This window comes from Martes martes (genome assembly GCF_963455335.1).
Source record: "Martes martes genome assembly, chromosome: 6".
NCBI lineage: Eukaryota > Metazoa > Chordata > Mammalia > Carnivora > Mustelidae > Martes > Martes martes.
The window spans coordinates 83977622-83996929 of record NC_137893.1 but is presented as its reverse complement, the minus strand read 5'-3'; the positions used below and the strand labels follow the sequence as shown (position 1 = coordinate 83996929).

At 49.4% G+C, this 19308-nt stretch overlaps 1 protein-coding gene across 2 annotated transcripts; it reads left to right on the top strand.

The window, feature by feature from the left end:
* Window positions 1–425: 425 nt before the first annotated feature.
* On the top strand, window positions 426–19034 carry CCDC167 (coiled-coil domain containing 167). 2 transcript variants are annotated; one of them, XM_080806329.1, is made up of 4 exons: window positions 426–519; window positions 16112–16206; window positions 16411–16463; window positions 18024–19034. In XM_080806329.1, exons 1-4 carry the CDS (start codon window positions 478–480, stop codon window positions 18176–18178), a joined length of 345 nt encoding a protein of 114 aa, XP_080662455.1. In that variant the 5' UTR covers window positions 426–477; the 3' UTR covers window positions 18179–19034. The 2 variants fall into 2 exon arrangements, with proteins under 2 accessions (XP_080662455.1, XP_080662456.1); XM_080806330.1 differs by having other exon boundaries at window positions 435–519; window positions 18019–18391.
* The last annotated feature ends 274 nt before the right edge of the window (window positions 19035–19308 follow it).

Sequence of the window (19308 nt, the reverse complement as noted above, 5' to 3'; positions counted from 1 at the left end):
GGGGGCCAAAGGACTCAAGGTGGGGCTTCATGGAGGAGCACAGCTTCAGAATGAGCCTTGAACATGGGACAGAATTTGAACGGGGCACGGGGAATGGCCTCTAAATAAGTAGGGTGTTCACTAAAAGGACGAAGGATACAGAAGGATAAAATAGGGTGAAAAAATGCCTCCGTGATGTAAAATGGTTTCATCTAAGAAGGAAAGGGGCACCTCCATCTCTGGAGGATGGGCGACTACTCCTCCGGAGCCAATCTAGCCATCCCCTCCCGGCCCTGACCTGAGATCTCAAACTACAGGTTGCCCCTCATAAACATGGCCGCGCCAAGATGGCCACGCCCCCTCAACAGGGTCGTGACCACCAGTAGCCCCGCCTCCCGCCGTCTCTGCGGCCAATGAGAGGGAAGTACGGGTGTTGGTGCATGCGTGGTGCCACCAGAGGGTGCGTCCAATAATGACTGGGGGATCGCGGCGAGTAACATGACCAAAAAGAAGCGGGAGAATCTGGGCGTCGCTCTGGAGGTGAGGGGACAAGTCGGGTTGGGCCGCGTCGTTAGCTGCCTTCTCCCTGCGGCGGGGTACAGTGGGACGGCTCGGCCGCAGGTTGGAGGAGTGGCTGAGGGGAGGAAGTGAGGGCGACGCGGATTTGAGAGAGGGACGCGAGGGGCTTGAGAGCTTCGGATGAGGTACCCGAAGATGAGGGGCGGGATGGGTGAAATGGAGTTTGGTGAGCCCGAGGGGGCACCGGAGGTGAAGGGACCTTTACAGAGAGGAGACGTGGAGGTGAAGGGGAGGCCCCGAAGAGGACTGGCCCCGGAAATAAGGAGGCCCAGAGAGGAGACATGTGACTGAAGAGGACGCAAAAGGAACGGGCCCTCGGGGAACAGGGCGCTCCAAACGGATAGATACCTGTGGATGAGGGCCCCCCCAAAAGTGAGAGAGCGCATACTGTTTAGTGTATTACTAAATGGCTTAAACATCCCCTGAGATGGGAAATTTTTCCCCTGGGGTACTGAAGCACGTAGCCTGAAAATTACTATGGGAATTATGGGAATTTGTGGAGAATTCTGGAATGATGAAGTTCCCAAAGAGCTTAAAAATAATGTACTGCATATGGAAGGGAAAGAAAATTGAGGCATATTGAGCAGCTGCTATGTCCTACTTCATTTGCATTCTCAGTCCTCACTACAAGCCTGTGAGTTTTGTTTTGTTTTTTAAATTTTATTTATTTATTTGAGAGAGGGAGAAGCAGACTACCCCCGCCCCCCAGCGGGGTGCCCGATGTGGGGCTCAGATCCCAGGACCTTGGGATCATGACCCCAGCCGAAGACAGTCGTTTAGCCAACTGAGCCACCCAGGCACCCCAGGTCTGTGAGAGTTTTAAACCAGTGGGGAAACAGGTTTCAGGCAGAGCCCAGGCCAAAGCAGTGGAGGAGCTGAGACGCAGCACAGGCGATTTGCCCTCTAGGGCATCTTATTTCTTCAGTGTTACATACAGTTCCCTCAGATACTGTCCCAAGAGTTACCAGAGAGATACGGGATAATCTTTGGGAGTTTACTGCCAGTTCAGTAGTTCTCAATAGAATGCATTAAGAATAATTTGCAGAGGGGCACCTGGGTGGCTCAGTGGGTTAAGCCTCTGCCTTCAGCTCAGGTCATGATCTCAGGGTCCTGGGATCGAGCCCCACATCGGGCTCTCTGCTCAGCAGGGAGCCTGCTTTCTTCTCTCTCTCTGCCTGCCTCTCTGCCTACTTGTGATCCCTCTCTGTCAAATAAATAAATAAAATCTTTTAAAAAAAAATTTGCAGAGTTTGTTTAAAATGGAGACTTGAACTGTCTCCCACCCCAAGTAATTCAGTAAGACTTGGGTATACATTTTCAACAAGGAATCTGCATTTTTTAAGTAGGCTCCATGGCCAGCCTGGGGCTTGAACTTAGAAACCTGATATGGAGAGTCCCGTGCTTGACGGACTGAGCCAGCCGAGCACTCCCAGGAATCTGCATTTTTAACCAGCTACATGCACCCATGTTGATGCAGGAGGTTTTAATACCACGTCTTAAGAAATATTGCCCTACTTGGTACAAAAAAAAAGATTGGTGGAAATATGAACCTCCCTCTAAAAGAGAATATGAGTGGTAAAATGAGGTGCACTGTGTGGTGGGAAAAGCATAGACTTTATTAGATTAGGACACAATAATTGCTGAAGTAGAGAAACCCTAAAATTCATTGGCTTCAGAAAGTTTATTTTTTTCTAGTAGGGTAGAGCAGGGATTGGCAGATGTTGCCTATAAATGGCCAGATAGTACATTTCTAGGCTATGTGGGCCATATGGTCTCTGTTGTAACTACAGTTGATCCTAATTATTCACGGATTCTGTATCTGTGAATTTGCCTTCCTGCTAAAAATGTATTTGTAACCCCCAGATCAGTACTTGCAGTGCTTTTGCAGTAATTCACAAACAAACCAGTGAAAAATTTGAGTCACCTGAGGCACAGCTAAGGTCGAACAAAGTAACACTCTGCCGTCTTATTTCAGCTTATACTATAAACAGGTGTCTTTTTTGTGGTCTATTTAGTGCCATGTTTTTTGCGTTTGTGTGCTTTTTGTTGGTGATTTTGTTGCTTAAAATGGCCCTCAAGTGTAGTGCTGAAGTACTGTCTAGTTTTCCTAATGTGCAAGAAGGCTATATTTGCCTTACAGAGAAAATATATGTTAGATCGGTTTTGTTCAGAGTTGAGTTATTGTGCTTTTGGCTGTGATTTCACTGTTAATGAATCAGTAATATATATTAAATAAAGTTTCTGAACAGAAAAACACACAAAACACAAGGTTTTGTATTGATCACTTGATAAAATTGTTGTGACCAGAGGCTCATAGGAATCTAACCTGGTTCAGTATTTGGTAATTCATTGTTGGCAGCAACTTTATAGAACATAGCTACCATAAATAAGGAGCATCAACTATGCTTAGATAGGCGATCTTAGCACAATGGCAGCCATAGACAATATGTGAATTAATGGGTGTAGTTGTGTTCCAATAAAACTTTACAGCGGACTGTATTTGGCCCCCAGGCCGTAGTTTGCCAATCTGTGGTCTAGAGTGGTTCTGCTATAGTCCCCTCATCTTGTGACCTGCCATCCCTCAGTGCCTTAATGTCACCTCATGAATGAAATTAAGTCACATCCCATTGATGTGTCCACTGGCAAGGAAAGAGTGGAAGAAGCATAAGCGTCATTGTCTTAAGAGTCATGGGTGCAGGGGCGCCTGGGTGGCTCAGTTGGTTAAGTATCCTACTTGTGATTTCGGCTCAAGTTTTGATCTCATGGGTTGTGGGATCGAGCCCCGCCTTGGGCTCCTCCCTCTGGAGAATCTCCCTGAGATTCTCTCTCACTCTCTGTCCCTCGCCCCATTCAGATGCTCCCTTGCATGTGCACTCTCTCTTTTCAAATAAATAAATCTTAAAATAATAATAACAATGGGCCCAGAGTGCCCACTTTCCGTTGGTAAAGATGTGAGCTAAGACTCGAGACCTCACCCAACTGCAAGGAGCCAACTGCAAGAATGCCAAATGCATTCATTGGCTAGGAGGCCACATGCCCAACTACAGCTTGATGGCTATGGAAAAAGGGCCTAGCATGTTTAGTGGACAGCCTGTAGTCTCTACTGCAGATTGCAATTTACCTCAAGTGTGTTTTTTAAAAATTCTTTATTTAAATTCAATTTAGTTAACATATACTGTATTATTTCAGGGGTAGAATTTAGTGATTCATCAGTTGCATGTAACACCCAGTGTCATCATACCACGCGCCCTCCTTAATGCCCATCACCCAGTTACCCCATCCCCCTACCCAGCTCCCCTCCAGCAACCCTTAGTTTCTTTCCTATAGTTCAGCGTCTCTTATGGTTTGCCTCCCTATATTTATCTCATTTTATTTTTCCTTCCTTTCCCTTATGTTCATCTATTTCTTAAATTCCACATGAGTGAAATCATAGGGTATTTTTCTTTCCCTGATTTATTTCACTTAGAATTATACCCTCCAGTTCCATCCACGTCATTGCTGATGGCAAGATTTCATTCTTTTTTATGACTGAATAATATTCCTGTGTGTGTGTGTACACATACATACATATATACACACCACATCCTTATCCATTCATCTGTTGATAGACATCTGGGCTTTTTCAATATTTTGGCTATTGTGGACATTGCTGCTGTAAACATTGGCGTGCAGGTTCCCATTCAGATCACAATATTTGTAACCTTTGGGTAGTGCATTTGCTGAGTTGTAGGATAATTCTATTTTAACCATACTGTTTTCCAGAGTGTCTGTACCAGCTTATAATCCCACCAACAGTATAAGAGGGTTCCCCTTTCTCTGCATTCTTGCCAGCACCTGTTGTTTCCTGAGTTGTTGATTTTAGCCATTCTGACTGGTGTGAGGTGATATCTCATCGTGGTTTTGATTTGTAACCTCAAGTGTGGTTTTGGGGAGACGATATATCTGAAATCCCAGCCATTGGGTCTCCAACCCCTCTTCCTTTGCCCACCTCCACTGCAGAGGTTAGAAAAGCTCAAGAGATGCTTTCCCAGACTCAAGTATGGTTTTGAGAGGACCATATGTGTGAAATATGTAGCACACGCAGGGCTCATGGTGGAGATAATCAACAAACAGTGCCCTTATTAGTAGCCTTTATAGTTCTTTTGCAGTATTCCATCATGGTTAAGTCCAGCCCCCTTGTTCAGACTTAGTTTCTTTTTCTGTAACATGATGACCTTCAGTTTCATCAGGGGTTATAAGTTCATTGACTGTGATCCAAATACAGGTCACCAAAGTCTTGTGTGGCTGACACAGGTTTCTAAAATGTTTTAAATTTGGTGGGCCTGTGCTCTCCTAGTACGTTCACATTCACCTTTTTTTTTTTTTTAAGTCCTGTCAGTACCAATGTAGATATTTACGTTTGTAACTATCTAGAGTTTGTTTAAAAAAAAAACAAAAAACAAAAAAAACTCTAAGGTTACTTTTTGCTTTGATATTTTAAGATTCGAGATCTATAACTGTGCACCTTAGGAAAAGCTTGGCATGTGGCTGTCTCCCCACCTGTTCCTCCATTGCCCCCAGCAGATCTGAGTATTGAATATGCACTGATGCTCAGTAGCAGTGGATATTGTCCTCTTATTAAAAGTCATGTGCCCAGAGCCAATGAAGTGGTGATTTAATCAAAATGTTTGTTAATCTGACGAGTGCAATAAAACCCCCACAAGTGAGCGATCTCAGCACCTGCAAACAGTCTCCACTTGTTGTAATGAAGCAATTACCAAGCAGGCAGCACTCACCCTGAGGGCTGGCTTGGGCCAGCTGTACTGGGCAGTCACCTCCCAGGTCAATCAAGGCACCCCCTAGCAGCCTCCATTCCTACGTCTCCTCTCAAGGTCTGTTTATCCAACTCATTTGCCACCCCGTAAGATCTCAAAGTTGGAAAAGACTGGCTATGAGTTTAGCTTCTGAGAGTTAATTCTGAATAATGAGAGCATTCAGATGAGAAATCACCAGCTTTGCTACTGATTTTTTTTTTTAAGGTTTTATTTATTTAGTTGACAGAGAAGTAGGCAGAGAGGCAGGCAGAGAGAGAATTTGCTACTGATTTTAATGTGTGGAAGGAGGGAAAGTTGCATTTCAGTCTAAACTGATAGATTTTGACTGATGTAAATTCCTGTTTGTTTTTGTAACTCTGATAGTAATGAGCTGTTACTTGGTCATTGTATTTTCTTTCACAGTTAGACCATTCAGCTTGGTGTCTTTAGATGTTTCAACAGCCAGTGTGTCCTCACAGATGTGTGGTGTCTTAGCTGACATCTTAAGGGGATAACTAGGTTGGATCTGGTCCCTAGTACAAAAATCTATCAGTTTGAAACGTTTGGCTATAAGGTACAGAAACTGACCTAAGTAAATAGGAATATACATTCTTCTCCATAACAAATTTGGAGGTAAATGGCTACGGCATTGGTTCAAAAGCTAGGTCAAGGCTGGTATTTCTACATTCTCTTAGCTGTTTCCTCATATTCTCAAGATAGCTACCACAGCTCTAGTCATTATATCCAACTTTAAGTTAGGAAGAAGGATAAAGGAACTACAACACTGTTCCTTTTTTTTTTTTTTTTTTTAAGATTTTATTTACTTGAGAGAGAGAGAGATCACAGAGGCAGAGGGAGAAGCAGACTGGTTGCTGAGCAGAGAGCCCAATGTGGGACTCGATCCCAGGATCCTGAGATCATGACTTGAGCCAAAGGCAGACATTTAACCGACGAGCCACCCAGGCACCCAATGTCCCTTTTTATCAGCAAAGCATAAGCTGTCCCAGGGGTCTTCCAGCTGATTTCTGGAACATTTCATTGGCCGGTACTGGATCATGACCATCCCTGGCTGCAGTGAGTGTGGGAAAGCATCTCTCTAGCTTTTCTAACCTCTGTAGTGGGCAAAGGAAGAGGGATTGGGAATCAATGTTGTGTTGGCCAACTAATAGTATTTGCTATAGGAGATAAAAGTGAATGGGAGTCATTTAAATTCACAAGAATCCTTACCAGAAAAAGAGGTGATAAATTGAGGGTAGAAAATTACATAGGCAAGATGAGCACAGGAGGAAAGAACCTTGACATTGTAATTATTCGTTCAGTATAAGCCACTGCTGTAAGCTCTCTGTGGGCATAGAGAGGCAGAAGCACCAAGTTGTTGGTTTGCAAACTGGCCCCCTTCCATGGAGGACAGAGAGACCCAAGAAAAAGGCAGTCCACGCCAGGTTGGTAGGTGGCAGGTTTAATAAGCAAGGGAATTTACTGGTGAGGCTTGTCTTGGGTAGTGAATAAGAGGACTAGATCTCTGCACCCGCCCGCCAAATCTTCAGAGTTTGTCCAGAGGCCTTGACTGGGTTCAGTCACGTATACTGTCCAGATGGTCTCCACAACACATGGTCTCTCAAGGCTATGTCCTTGGAATAGCTCCCACTGTGGGAACAGTGGGCAGAACGTACATTCCAAGGTCAGTGGAGGGATGAGGAGCCTCCAATTGCCCTGGTCCCGTGCTCAAGTCAACCGGTGGTCACATCCTCTTCGTTACCTCCTCCAGCACCAAGATGAAGACAGTCATAGGCTGTGCACAAGGTTGGGGGTCATCTACCAATTTTCTGAGACAAGGGGCAGAAGCAGCTTAGTGGACCATCAATAAATATTTACTGAAATGGCTTGAGTAGCTGGAGGAAGCGCTTGAACCCTCGCCCTTGCCGTCTGGGCCCTCTTGAGTGGTTCACTGGTCAGGGTTAGGAGGCTAGCATGGGGCAGGCAGTTGGACACCACCTTTCGGGGGAGCCACCCACCCAGGGGTCGGGAGAAGGGCCACTGACCATTAAATGAGCCTCACCTGCTGTCAGGCGCAAGCGACAGGTTGCCATTGGGCAGGTGATTCCTCTCGGCAGCCTGTGTCTGGCTCCATTCCACTTGACAGGGGTCAGGAGACTAAAACCTCATTACCTAACACGGCTGGATGTCAGCATGTGTGGAGTGGCTGTTTGCCAGCATCTTAATTAATGAATTCATAAGGCATGGGGTGGATGCCAGTTCTTGAATAGTGCTTTGAGCCTTTCAGCGATGAAGAAGCTTTTGCTAATTTATCAAAAAATATATATTGGGGGAAAGAGGAGAAAACAAACCCCAAACATTCTGGCCCAGGGACAGCTGAAGGCTTCAGGCAAGGACTGCCGTGGCTCTCCTTGTAGAGCTGCTCAGCACACCAGAAGGTCTCACAAGGTCTCAGAGCTTGCAAGCGTTTCAGCAGGGCCCCTTGTGTGCCTGACCTGGGGCGGTGGAGGAGAGGGCAGTGAGTCTCCGGAGAAATGACAAGCCCTTTGGCTCTCTGCTTTTCCTGAAAATTACTCGTTGATTAAAAACCGGGAAGATTTACAGTCTTCATCTGCTCACCCTGGGAGAGAAATTTCTGATGATTTGGGGAGACATGGATGGAGGTTTTGTCTTCTGTCCCCACAGAGCCCTGAGCCTCCTCCACAGAAAAACATCCCTTCAGCAGTGTCAGGGCAAAAGGCCCTTTGGGGTTTGAGGCTGGTCACCTGGGAAATCGAGGCCCATGACCCTCATGTGATTTGGCAGTGTGGCCTGATGGCCTCAGATGGAAAGCCCCAGCACTCTTGCCACAGAAATCTGGGCAGGTGTTCTGGCCTCTTTACCCATTATAATAAATGTCCTGGGGCCTCCCTGACATGTGAAAATGAGTGGATTTCCAGAAATCCAGTTCCTAGGCTGCTGGGGCTGGAGATAAAACAGCTGGCACCATTCTCAGGGCTGTGAATTGGCATGTGAAAAGAAAGGCCTTGCTACCCACTAGGGAAAGAAGGGCTTATCAAGCCTACCGTAGCTCACCTTTCTCCTTCTCAAAACTGGGTCTGTTTTTTGTGAATTTCGGACTGCTGTGGCAGTTTAGGCAATCTGGGGCGGGGGGAGGCGGGTAGGGATCTTCGAGAAGCCGGAAGCTGGAGGGTAGGTAGTTGCCTTCAACATGAGGATATGCACCCTGTTCCCATCTCACTGTCTCCAAGCAGATTTCAGTCAGGTTCTTGCCTCACAGAGAGTATCTGTTACGTGGACAGAGACCAGGCAAAGCCCTTGTACAAGATTATTCAGAGTAGAGAATCTGTTGAAAGCAGATCAACAAGCTTAGATTGGCTTCGACTGGGATGTGGAATGACTTTGTTCCACAGAACCCTTCTTTGTCGTGAATGTTTTCATGAGGGATTTTGGAGCAAGAGCTTGAAGTGTTGGGAAGAACATAAGCTCTGAAGCAGAAAAACCTCAGATTCAGACCCTCAGTTCTGCCACTTCCCAATTACATGACCTTGATTTAAATCTCTACACTGGGAGTTTACTCCTCTCTAAAACAGAAACAGCCCCTTCCTTGCAGAGTTGCTGCAGACATTGGTAGCCTACACGAGCTGCACAAACTGCCTAGCCTGGAGTACAAGGACTGGGGGTTATTCCCAGGAGCTGAGAGGCTTAGGTAGGTCGGTATGTTGGGTGGCAGCTAACAGCACAGACTTGGACTGCCCAGCACCCACCATGTGCGCCCTGTGACCCTGGACAAATGACTTCCATCTCCACAGCCCAAGCTTCCTCATCTGCAAAAGGTGAATACAGGAGTTCCCCCTTACCCATGGTTTTACCTTCTGAGGTTTCAGGTACCCACAGTCAACTCAGCCTGGAAGCAGATGATCCCCCTTCTGACATATTGCCACAATGCCTACATCATTCACCTCATATCACCTTATCATGTAGGCATTTTTTCATCTCCTATCAGCATAGGAAGGGTGAATATAGTACAGTAAGATACTTTGAGAGAGAGACTACATTCACATAACTTTTATATATCCCCTTTTGTCATAATTGTTTTATTTTTTAATTTTTAAAAAATTTTCCTTATTTATTGCACAGAGAGAGAGACAGTGAGAGAGCGAACACAAGCAGGGGGAGTGGGAGAGGGAGAAGCAGGCTTCCTGCTGAGCAGGGAGCCCAATGCAGGGCCCGATCTCAGGACCCTGAGATCATGACCTGAGCTGAAGCCAGATGCCGAACAGCTGAGCCACCCAGGCGCCCCCATAATTGTTTTATTATTAGCTATTGTTGTTAACCTCTTATTGTACCTTATACATAAATAAAACTTTAACATAGGTATGTACGTATAGGAAAAAACATATACACACATACAACCATATATATATCATATATATACCATACAGACCATATATATACCATATACTATATTTATTTATTTATTTATTTCAGTACTATCTGTGGTTTCAGGCATCCATTGGGGTCTTGTTCCCAGCAGATGGGGGGACCACTGACTGATGCTACTACTACCCCCTCATAGGGTTATTGTGAGCATTCTGTGCATGAGGTGCTGAGAACTGTGCCTGGCGTATAGCACATGCTATGGAAGTGTTGGCTGCTACTGGTAGTGTGATTTAATGTTGGGTGGATTTCAGCTTCTGTAAGTTGCTTTGACTTGTGCTGTGCCATCTACGTACCCCCACACCATGCTCTTTATTAGCAAGTACCTGGCCAGGGAGCTGTAGGATATAACCCCATAACCACTGCCTGACTCCTGAAGTTAACCTGTTCCAGAAACTTCTGGCAGACAGTGGCCAGAAACTGTGAGCAAGTCTGGGAAAACCGGAAATAACTTCCTAAACCAGAAAGCAGAGTGCCCTGCGTAACCCAGAGCTCTAAGTCCTGAGGGTGCTTTCTGCCTTTTTCTGAAGAAAGCCTCGCCCTAGACAGTGGCTTGGGGTGGGTGGGGAGTCGCCTCCCAGGCTGGGGAGAGGCTCTTGGGAGCACCATTCAGGTACCCTCACTAGGAGCACCTGCAACAGGGGAGTGGCAGCCTGTGGCTTATGCCTGTCAGCAGGATATGAGCTGTGCACGAGGGCCCGGCAGCCGCCGGACCTGGAGTGGCCCCCCTACACCCCAAGGGGACCTGATCTGACCAGTGTGCTGGGTAGTTATCCGTGCATGAGCTGGCACTAGGGTTCTCTGTCTCCAAAGAGGCCTCACTCGGGGTTTCAATTCCAGGAGGCTCCACACTCGTGAAAAGATGCCTCACGGGGATTTCAGACGAATTTTACAGTTTCTCTTAACACAGTGGTTTTATGGCGTTATAGGACCCCAGGGAGACTTCCCTAAAGCTCTGAGAATAAGGTGTTATTCCCCAACTCAGGTGGCAGAGGGGATTTTGCTTAGCTGGCGCAGGGCTCATGACTGGCAGGTACAGCACATGGAGCACACGGCACTCAGAGCCACATCCGAAAGGCACAGGGGGAAGGCTTCGGGAAGTCTCTGCCCCTGGTGACTGGAAGTGAAAAAGCCCTCACTTCCCTTGGCACCTGCCAACAGGATCAGTGGCCCCATTTGGCTGGGGTGGGGCCTCTGCTGACCTTGACTGCCTGCCCCGCTGACCTCAGATCTTCACATTCTTATGTAGGAAACGCACCCCCCCAACACCACCCAGGCTCCAGACTCTGATTCCCCAGTCCGTGCTTGGGTCAGAAAGGCAGTGGCTCTCAGTCTGCAGTAGAGTCACTCGTGGGCCTTTCCTGATGAAGTGCAGACTTCCTGGATCCCCGTTCCAGGGCCTCCTCTGGGACGTTCAGCTCCCTCCCACTCCCTGCCATATATACTTTTTCCCTTCCACTCTGCATCTTCCTTTCTGTGCTCAGACCAGCAGTCCCCATGGTCTGGTCTTGGGGTGAATCAACTGTCCTACCAGGACACCCTGCACATTTACCACCTACCTCTCAGTCCCCTGAACCGCAGCACATGAGTTTTCACAACTACCAACTCCCCAGCTCTGTGTGTAATGCCAGAAGGCAGAGTTTGCTAAGCTCCCACCACCACCTTTCAGACTTCTTGTGTCCCTTTGTAGCTGTGCTTCACCTGCTCATCATCATCTCAGAGAGACACAGTGTTCTTTGTCCCTGTATAAAAATGGGACACTTGGTCTTCTGAATACTGTGTGTGTGTGTGTGTGTGTGTGTAATGTAATTTTATTACTAATTTAATAATTATATATAATATAATGTAATTTTTTATTGAGGGTATCCATTCTCACTCCCACACTGTGCCTGAATGAGTGCCTCGTCCCAGTCCCCACCTCAGCCATTACAAGTTTGCCTATGACAGTCAGTCACAGCCAGCCTTGCTGCCCCCGTAGCTCCAGGAAAGTCTCAGTACCTGAGCCACTTTTGGGCTGGCCACACTCTTTCTGCCAGTTGACCCTGTATCCATCCTGCTGGGCAGGAGTCCTGGGAGCCTCTGTGGCCTTGAGTGTAACTTCTTCCTGCTAGAGTTGGTCCGATCTCTTTGATGGGGCCTCTTTCTGCTGTAGTCCTGGGGCTTCACATTTCTGCTCCCTGTAGAGCCATGGTGTGGGTAAACATGGTCTCTGTCTGCCAGGCCCTGCCTGCCATTCCACGTCTCCTCAGATGCCTATTCATGCCCAGACCGCACCTGAGCTGTCTGCCCTTAGACACTGCTCTGGGCCTCATCGTCGGGTGCCACCAGGCCCATCCTCAGCAAGTTTGTGCTGGCTGAAGAGCCCAGCCTTGTTTTAGCTCCAGGCAGGGACATGAGGTTCCCAGCATGCTGTGTTCCGAGCCAGCTGGTTGGGCTAGCCTTTAGAGGCGGTGCTGTTCTGATAGGCTACCCTGCAGGCCCCCTCTCCCCTCACCCCATTGCTGAACCCCTCTGTAGACTCAGAGGAGAGCCATATCCCAGCTAGATGGCCTCCCCTTGCCACTGGTGCCAGCCAGTGATGAGTGGAGATTCCTTTCCATCACACACCCACACTTCTGTCTCCTCTTACTCTGTCACATTAACTCACTTTTCTTTCTGTTCCCCAAAGTTCCAGTGAAAACCATTCTTGGCTAATAATGACAGCACGCACTTATTTAACTCTTATGTTCTAAGCAGCTTACATGTATTGGCTCATAGCATCCTCACAAAACCTTTTTGAAATATTAACCATTAACTTCATTTTACACATGAATAAAATGAGGCACAGAATTAAGGAAGTCCTTTGGAGGGCAAGTGAGCAGCAATCTGAGGCACCCAATTACAGCCCACCCTCCTCACTACAATACTTCTCAGGACCTGCAGTTTCAGGCTTCTGCGCACTTGGGCTCCCTACTGCTTGTCCAGCTTTGACCCTGTGTTTTTAAAATCTTCCTGACATTTGTCTTCTTATTCTGGCCCTAACCCTGTGGCCTCTCTCCTGTGCTGGCTATATTGTCCTCTGTTGCCTTTAGCCTGGCAGCAGAGAGAAAGCTACCCAAGGACTCTAGATTTGCACTGGGGAATCTGCGAAGTGCATAATTCACATAAATGCCATCAAGAATTGACTGAAAACCCAAGGAGCGGCTTCCTTTAAGGCCCACTTCCTGGGTCCTCTCTCCCATTTCTGGCCCATTTGAGTCAGCCCCACTCTGTAGGCACCACTCCTGACCCCAGGCACAACTAAAAGGTGCATCCTGACCTTCCCTCCCTACCTTCTTGTAGCTGGGTCACTCTTAAGTCTTTGCACCCATTATTATAGCTGCTTGAGAGCCAGCTTCTGCTTCAGCAAATGCTGCAGGGTGTTTGACTGCCAGCGGGGTCACCTTCTGAGGACGGGTTTGTGGCCTGCTGAAGAGCTTCCTGACAGTCTCAGCCTCCCCTCACTCAGCCCACATCAAGCAGCTGGGTTATAAAAAAAAAGGGGGGGGGGACTTGCTATTTAGAAGGGAATCAGAGAGAGCTGTCAGCAGGACATAAATATTCATAGAGGGAGGTTAGAACTTGAGTCCCTAAAACCTTGATTTGTGTTCGTCCGTTTAAGCCTCATTAAAAAGTGGTAAATGAAAGTGGGGATATTCAGTGGAATTGCAGATAAATTGGGCTTGTTCAGATAAAGGCCTCTGACTGCCAGCTCCACAGGCCCTGCCCAGAGCACAACGGCAGATTGGCTTGGCCACTTGTGGTTTGCCAACCTCAATTTAAAGATTTTGCTTAGCATGAGTTCCCAGCCTTGTTCTGGGCCAATTACCACTTGTTTGGGTACCTGGTAGCCTTCCAAAGGTGTTTAGGGACAGAAATCCCCCAAGCTGCTTCTTCCCAGAATGACATGCGAACTAGGACTTGGCCCAAGGGGCACCAGGAAGAAATCTAACCTAGGCTAAAGATTTGCACTGGGTTATCCACAAAGTACATAATCTGTGTGCAAGTATAGTTGCTTCTCCTAGCCTCTTCAGGCTTCTGTGGGCACTAGGGGAGGGTTTCAGGCTCGAGTTGTTACATGAGGTCTAGATCTGTCCCTAGCTCCTTGGCCCATCCATGTCCAACCCGAGTCATTCCTCCAAGGCTACAAACACAAAGACTGAAGTGGGCCAGGCTTTTGTGGTGACCACAAAGGAGAGACTGGTGGCCACCATTCTAGGATAGGAGCTACGAAATCAGGCATCCTTAGGAGCCAGGCAGTCATATACACAAGTGGAATGGGCCGCACTGGGCAACACTTGATCCCTGGGCTACAAGTTTACACCATAGGCCCTAGGGGTTCCCAGAGTCTGGTAAGGTGAGGTTGGATGCTCATAGCTGGGATGACCTAATGTGCTGTCGGCCTTATGAAAGAAGGACTAATTCATTTGCCAAGGGAAGGACGTGGTACCTCTCCAGCCAAGGGCAGCAGAGAAGGCCTTGCAGAGGAGGTAGCGCTTCAAGAATTAAGCTTTGGGATCCAGTGTGGAATTTGGTGCCCTGACTGTGGTTTCTATACCATGGGATGGTAGGGTCCCCAGGGGCTGGATTGAGGGTCCTGCTATGGCGAGTGGGTCACGTGGTGGCCTGAAGCACCTGCTCTTCTCATCCAGCCCCAATGACCATCACATTAGGCTGTTACTATTCCCTGAGCCTGGCTGCCCGGTGCTTATTTCCCTGCGGTACAGGTTCCTGGATAGCCTTTGGCCTCCCTAGGTCCAGGCCGCAGCTCCTTGCTAAGGCTGTTCCCCAGGACAATCCTACGTTTGGTGCCAATTAGCAGAAAAATGATACAGTTAACCAGGCAGTCAACTCAGGGCTCTTCAGTTGCTCCCTCCCACAGGGCCCACCTTCTGGAGCTGGAGTTGGCAGCCAGCTGAGGCTGTAGGGAAGGGACTAGATGGTGTGTCATTTGGGGCAGGTCTTGTGACAAGGCAAAGTGGCTGACCTAGAAGTGGCTGGGTAGGTGCTGGCCAGGGAGAGGGGCAGAAGGTTTCAAGTGCATCTCTTCTGACACGGGCCCCGAAACACCCACTTGAAACTGGGATCCATATGTGTAATCATTGATTACCGTCTTCACAGGGGCCTTTCTGGAAGGGACTGGCTAAAGAACTGGCTGAGGCCAGTAAGGAGAGGGGGGACTCCAGTCTGTTTCAGAAAAGTCATTCTCTTTGGGGATCCCAGTCTCCCATTTGTGAAATAGAGATCATATTTGTTATCCCTCCCAGGGATGTAGTGAGAGTGAGTGAAGTCAGATGGAAAATTGAGCATCCTGGGCACGCAAGGCACTATTCTGTCAGCTGCCTTAAGGGGCACAAGGCCCTCTGAACCTTTCCACCCACTGAAACCTGGGCTCCCGCCAGCAGGGCAGGGGTACTGGAACAGACCTGGGCTGAGAGAGGTGGCCAGAAAGACAAGACACCTGGAGACAGACAGACACAGATGAACTTCCAAAGCTACATGTATCATACCAGGAACTAGGCTTAGACGATCCAGTCCAGTATTTTACAAAATATTTTCCCACAACTCACATTATTTGCCCAAGAACATGGCTTTGAAACTATAATCAAAACAAATGGGAAAACTTATACCTTTGGCAGCCAGCCTTTGAGGAGCTTAGCTGTTTTGCCCTACAAGCTACAGCTGCCTTGATAATGTTTTTGCACAAGAACCAAGTCAGAAAGAACAAGTTTTTGTGCTGTTCGGTTGTTGTTGTTTTTACACTCAGTGGATTTTATGGATTCTCATGGGAAAATACATATTCTTAACAACTTAAGGCCACCTTAAGTGTGTCAGTGCAAAAAACACCTCTGCTTTTTGTCCCCTAGATGTCTAATCCCCCCATCCCTCACGTGTGTGGAGCACTGGGGGAAGGCAGCACCTCACTGCATTCTAGGTTAGGCCTGTGTCCCAGGTGCCTGCTGCATTCCCCAGCCCTGGTGGCTCCTGTGGTCTGCACAGCCAGGCTGTGTGCTGGGGAGACAGCTGACTAAGGGACTGGTCCTGTCTGCCCCCAACCCAGGCTTGGTCCAGAGGGGCGGGGCTGCTGTGAAAACCGCACCCCACCCAGAGCTGCTTCCGGTGGGGCCCCACTGTGTGGAAGCAGGGGACAACAGAACAGGCTGGGGGGCCAGGGTCAGGAGACGCAGGGCACTGTCCAAGAAGACTCCTAGAGGCTCCTTCCTCCCCATTCCAAGATCCTAACTTTTGAAAGTTTTAAGGCTCTAGCACCCATCTCTAGTTGTTGGGTGTGCTGTGTGTTTCAGATCGATGGGCTGGAGGAGAAGCTGTCACAGTGCCGGAGAGACCTGGAGACTGTGAACTCCAGGCTCTGTGGGGCGGAGCTGAGCCCAGAGGCCAGGTAACACATCTGCCCTGGACTCCCACCTTCCCCCACGCCCTCATATTTATCCTGAGGCTCTGGCCCTGAGCTTCCATTCACCCTGCCCCTTGCCACTAGAGATCTGGGCCCCTGTTCACCTGGTCCATCCTGCCCCCGTGTGTCAGCTGCCCCTCAGATGGGAAGAAAAGGGCTTGAGCCATAAAACTCCTTCTTTCCTCACAGGAAGTCTCTGGAGAAGGAGAAAAACAGCCTGATGAACAAAGCCTCCAACTACGGTAAGAAAGTTCCCTTCCTTTACCAGCTTCATCCTCCAGTCCCAGGGTCAGGAGGGGACGGATAGCCCAGGGAGCCCATCAGGTCATGGGGATCAAAAGGGTTCTTTGGGAGGGAGTGCACCCTCTCCCACACCACCCCGTGACCCACCTCCACCCCCCCCCATCTCCCCACCCCTCTGCCAAGGCTCTAGGAATCCTCTGTAAGCCTGGCAGCATGGAAGGAAAGCAGGTTTGTTCCTTTCTTCCAGGGGAGATAGAGAAGCCTATGGGTCTGTTCTTCCTCTGTGCGATGAAGGGGAATGGTAGTAGTCAGGTCCAGAAAAGACTCTCACATCCACCCAGACTGAGTGAGATCAGTACCCCCGCCCCTGCCACCCCCCCTCCCCTCCCACCTCATCCTGGGAAAACCCTAGAGGTGAAGGAAGGGCTTACTGTGGGTGGAGCAATGCTGCCACCTTCTGGGGGCTGGGGGCAGAGTCAGGTAGAGCCAAGAGGGTGCAGGGTTGGAGCAGGACTACTGCCCCCCCAACCCCCTCCTGGCCCCAACCCTACCCCATCCAGCCTGAGAGGAAGATGGTCTGCAGAGGTTCCTCAAACCTCTTGGATTGGTTCTCCCCTTGAGAGACCAGACTTGCCAAGAATCAGCCCCAGAACAGTCCAGATGACAGGGACTCTCCCAGAGGGACCAGTTTGAATCAACATTGTAAGCATAGCACACGTGTGTGCACACACATCCCCTACCTGGGCCCCAGTCTCAGTCTGGCCTGCCCAAAGTTGATTTCCAGGTACCTACCCACTCTTTCACACAAGTAGGGGAGGGATACCCATTCTGCCTCCAGCCTAGCAATTTTTACAATCGCAGCCTCAGCCCTCAATTTACCTGAGAGGTAGCACGGTACCACCCACCTGCATGTCACACAAAGGGATGAATGGATGCTCTTTCCTCTAGAATAGGACTGGTTTCCTCTAGAGGTGAGCCCAACCACCTTGTGGGCACACTGCCTTCTTCTAGCATCCCTGGTTCTTGCTTAGCTGGGCATGCAGCGGGGGCAGGACTGGAAGCACCGATGGTGTGGCCCCCACCCTGTATCTACTCCAGTGTCAGGCTCAAAAAGTCCCAGCCACCCTGAGATTCTAGTTGGCCAGATGAGACCCCCTGCAAGGAGGAGCACCACAAAGCACCCCACGCCCATGCCCTGCCAGCAGTGGCAGGCCGGAGCACTCACCTGGTGATGCCATGTCAGCACCTAGCTTGGCTATCAGGTGTGGCCTTTTTGATGACCTTACACACTCCATCCTCCACTTCCACTGCATTTGAAGAATGGTGGAGCAGCACTGGGTGCTGGGATGCCTTTGGGCCAGGATCTGCAGCCAAAGGTGGTGAGAATTTGGGCAGATCAAGGAGGATTGTCATTTTTGTGGATAAAGAAGTATAGAAGCTGGGCGGGAACACCTCTGCTTTCAACAGTGTGTACACGCATTTGCCAGAGAGCAGAGGCAGAGGCGAGTAGCAGATGGGCCCAGACTATCTGTTCACCACCCTGTTTTCTCCCAGAGAAGGAGCTGAAGTTGCTTCGACAGGAGAACCGGAAAAACATGCTGCTCTCTGTGGCCATCTTCCTCCTCCTGACACTCATCTACACCTACTGGACCATGTGAGCCAGAGATTTCACCAGTCAGCACAAGCTTTGCCTTGGCCCCCTGGTCACTACTAGCCAGGCCCTTCAAGCCTCAAGACAACCAAGGCACAGGAGAATTTCTCCCCAACCCAGACCCTGGAGCAGGGCTTCCTGTCGGTCCAGCCCCTCACCCCCTGGTCCTGCTGTGGGGCCTGGGTCTCCAGAAGGACTGTGTGCTGGTTCCTCCCTCAGCCCAAGGGAAAGGCAATAAAGAACAGCCAGGCTTCTCCCGTCTGCTGAGTAAATGTCACAGTCTGACTGCAGCTGGAGGGCAGTGGGGGTGGCACTCGGGAATCAAGAAAAGATGTTCAAGGGAAAGTGCTTAGCTTAGAACTCAGGAGTTGGGGAAAGGGGCATCGCAAAGGTGAGTCCCCAGCTTAAGTGGGGAATAAGACCACGGTAAGCATTTGTAAAGCCAAAACTATTCTGGGAGCCATTTCCAGGGCTTAGGCATGGCACCACCTGTCCACCGCCTCCACCAAACATACTGTCTTGCCCTCCGGTCTGCCACTGCCTGTAATTACAGCAGAAAAAATGCAGCCTGTGCACAGGGGGTGACTGGGGACTTGAAGTGGTCAGATGGAGGTCTCACAGGGGTATGGAGTTAATCCATCTTCAAGAGGCAAGCAGGGCTGGTGAGGCCTGGCAGAGGGAATGGGCAGCAAGAGCCATGATAATGACTGGACAGACTTATGGTGACAGTGGCCAGTAAATCAGGCAGGGCTCACTGGGAGAAGCGGTCATGGCAGGGCTGATCAGAGCAGGGGCCAGGAACAGTAAACACATACCCTGCCTCCCCAACTCTACCCCTGGCACACCGGGACCAAGAGGGTCAGGAGTGGGAGGCTGGAGCAAGGCACAGCACAGTAGGGCTGGGCATGGAGACTATACCAATTAAGAAAGTGAAAACAAGGAAAGGAGCTGCCCTGGGAGCTAAGGCTGTGAGACATCAAGGAAGGACCCTCAGGGCCAGGGTGAAGGAAGGAGCCAAGCAGAGGCAAGCTATGGGAGGCCAGCACCAGAGCTGTGGAGCTGGCGGAGAAGCTCTAGCCCTGAGCTGAGAGGGAGGTGCCATCGGCACCTGCGTGCCTAACCCCAAGCGCAGCCCGTGGCACTCCCCAGTGCAGACTCAGAATGGAGGGGAGGCTGGCTAGGGGTCAGCGAAA

What these genes read in the sequence shown, in the direction of transcription:
- CCDC167 (XM_080806329.1), top strand. Translation starts at nt 478, where the DNA reads ATGACCAAAAAGAAGCGGGAGAATCTGGGCGTCGCTCTGGAG. An exon ending in ATCTGGGCGTCGCTCTGGAG is followed by an intron (nt 520 to 16,111) that starts GTGAGGGGACAA and finishes TGTGTGTTTCAG; the next exon opens with ATCGATGGGCTGGAGGAGAA. An exon ending in GAGCTGAGCCCAGAGGCCAG is followed by an intron (nt 16,207 to 16,410) that starts GTAACACATCTG and finishes CTTTCCTCACAG; the next exon opens with GAAGTCTCTGGAGAAGGAGA.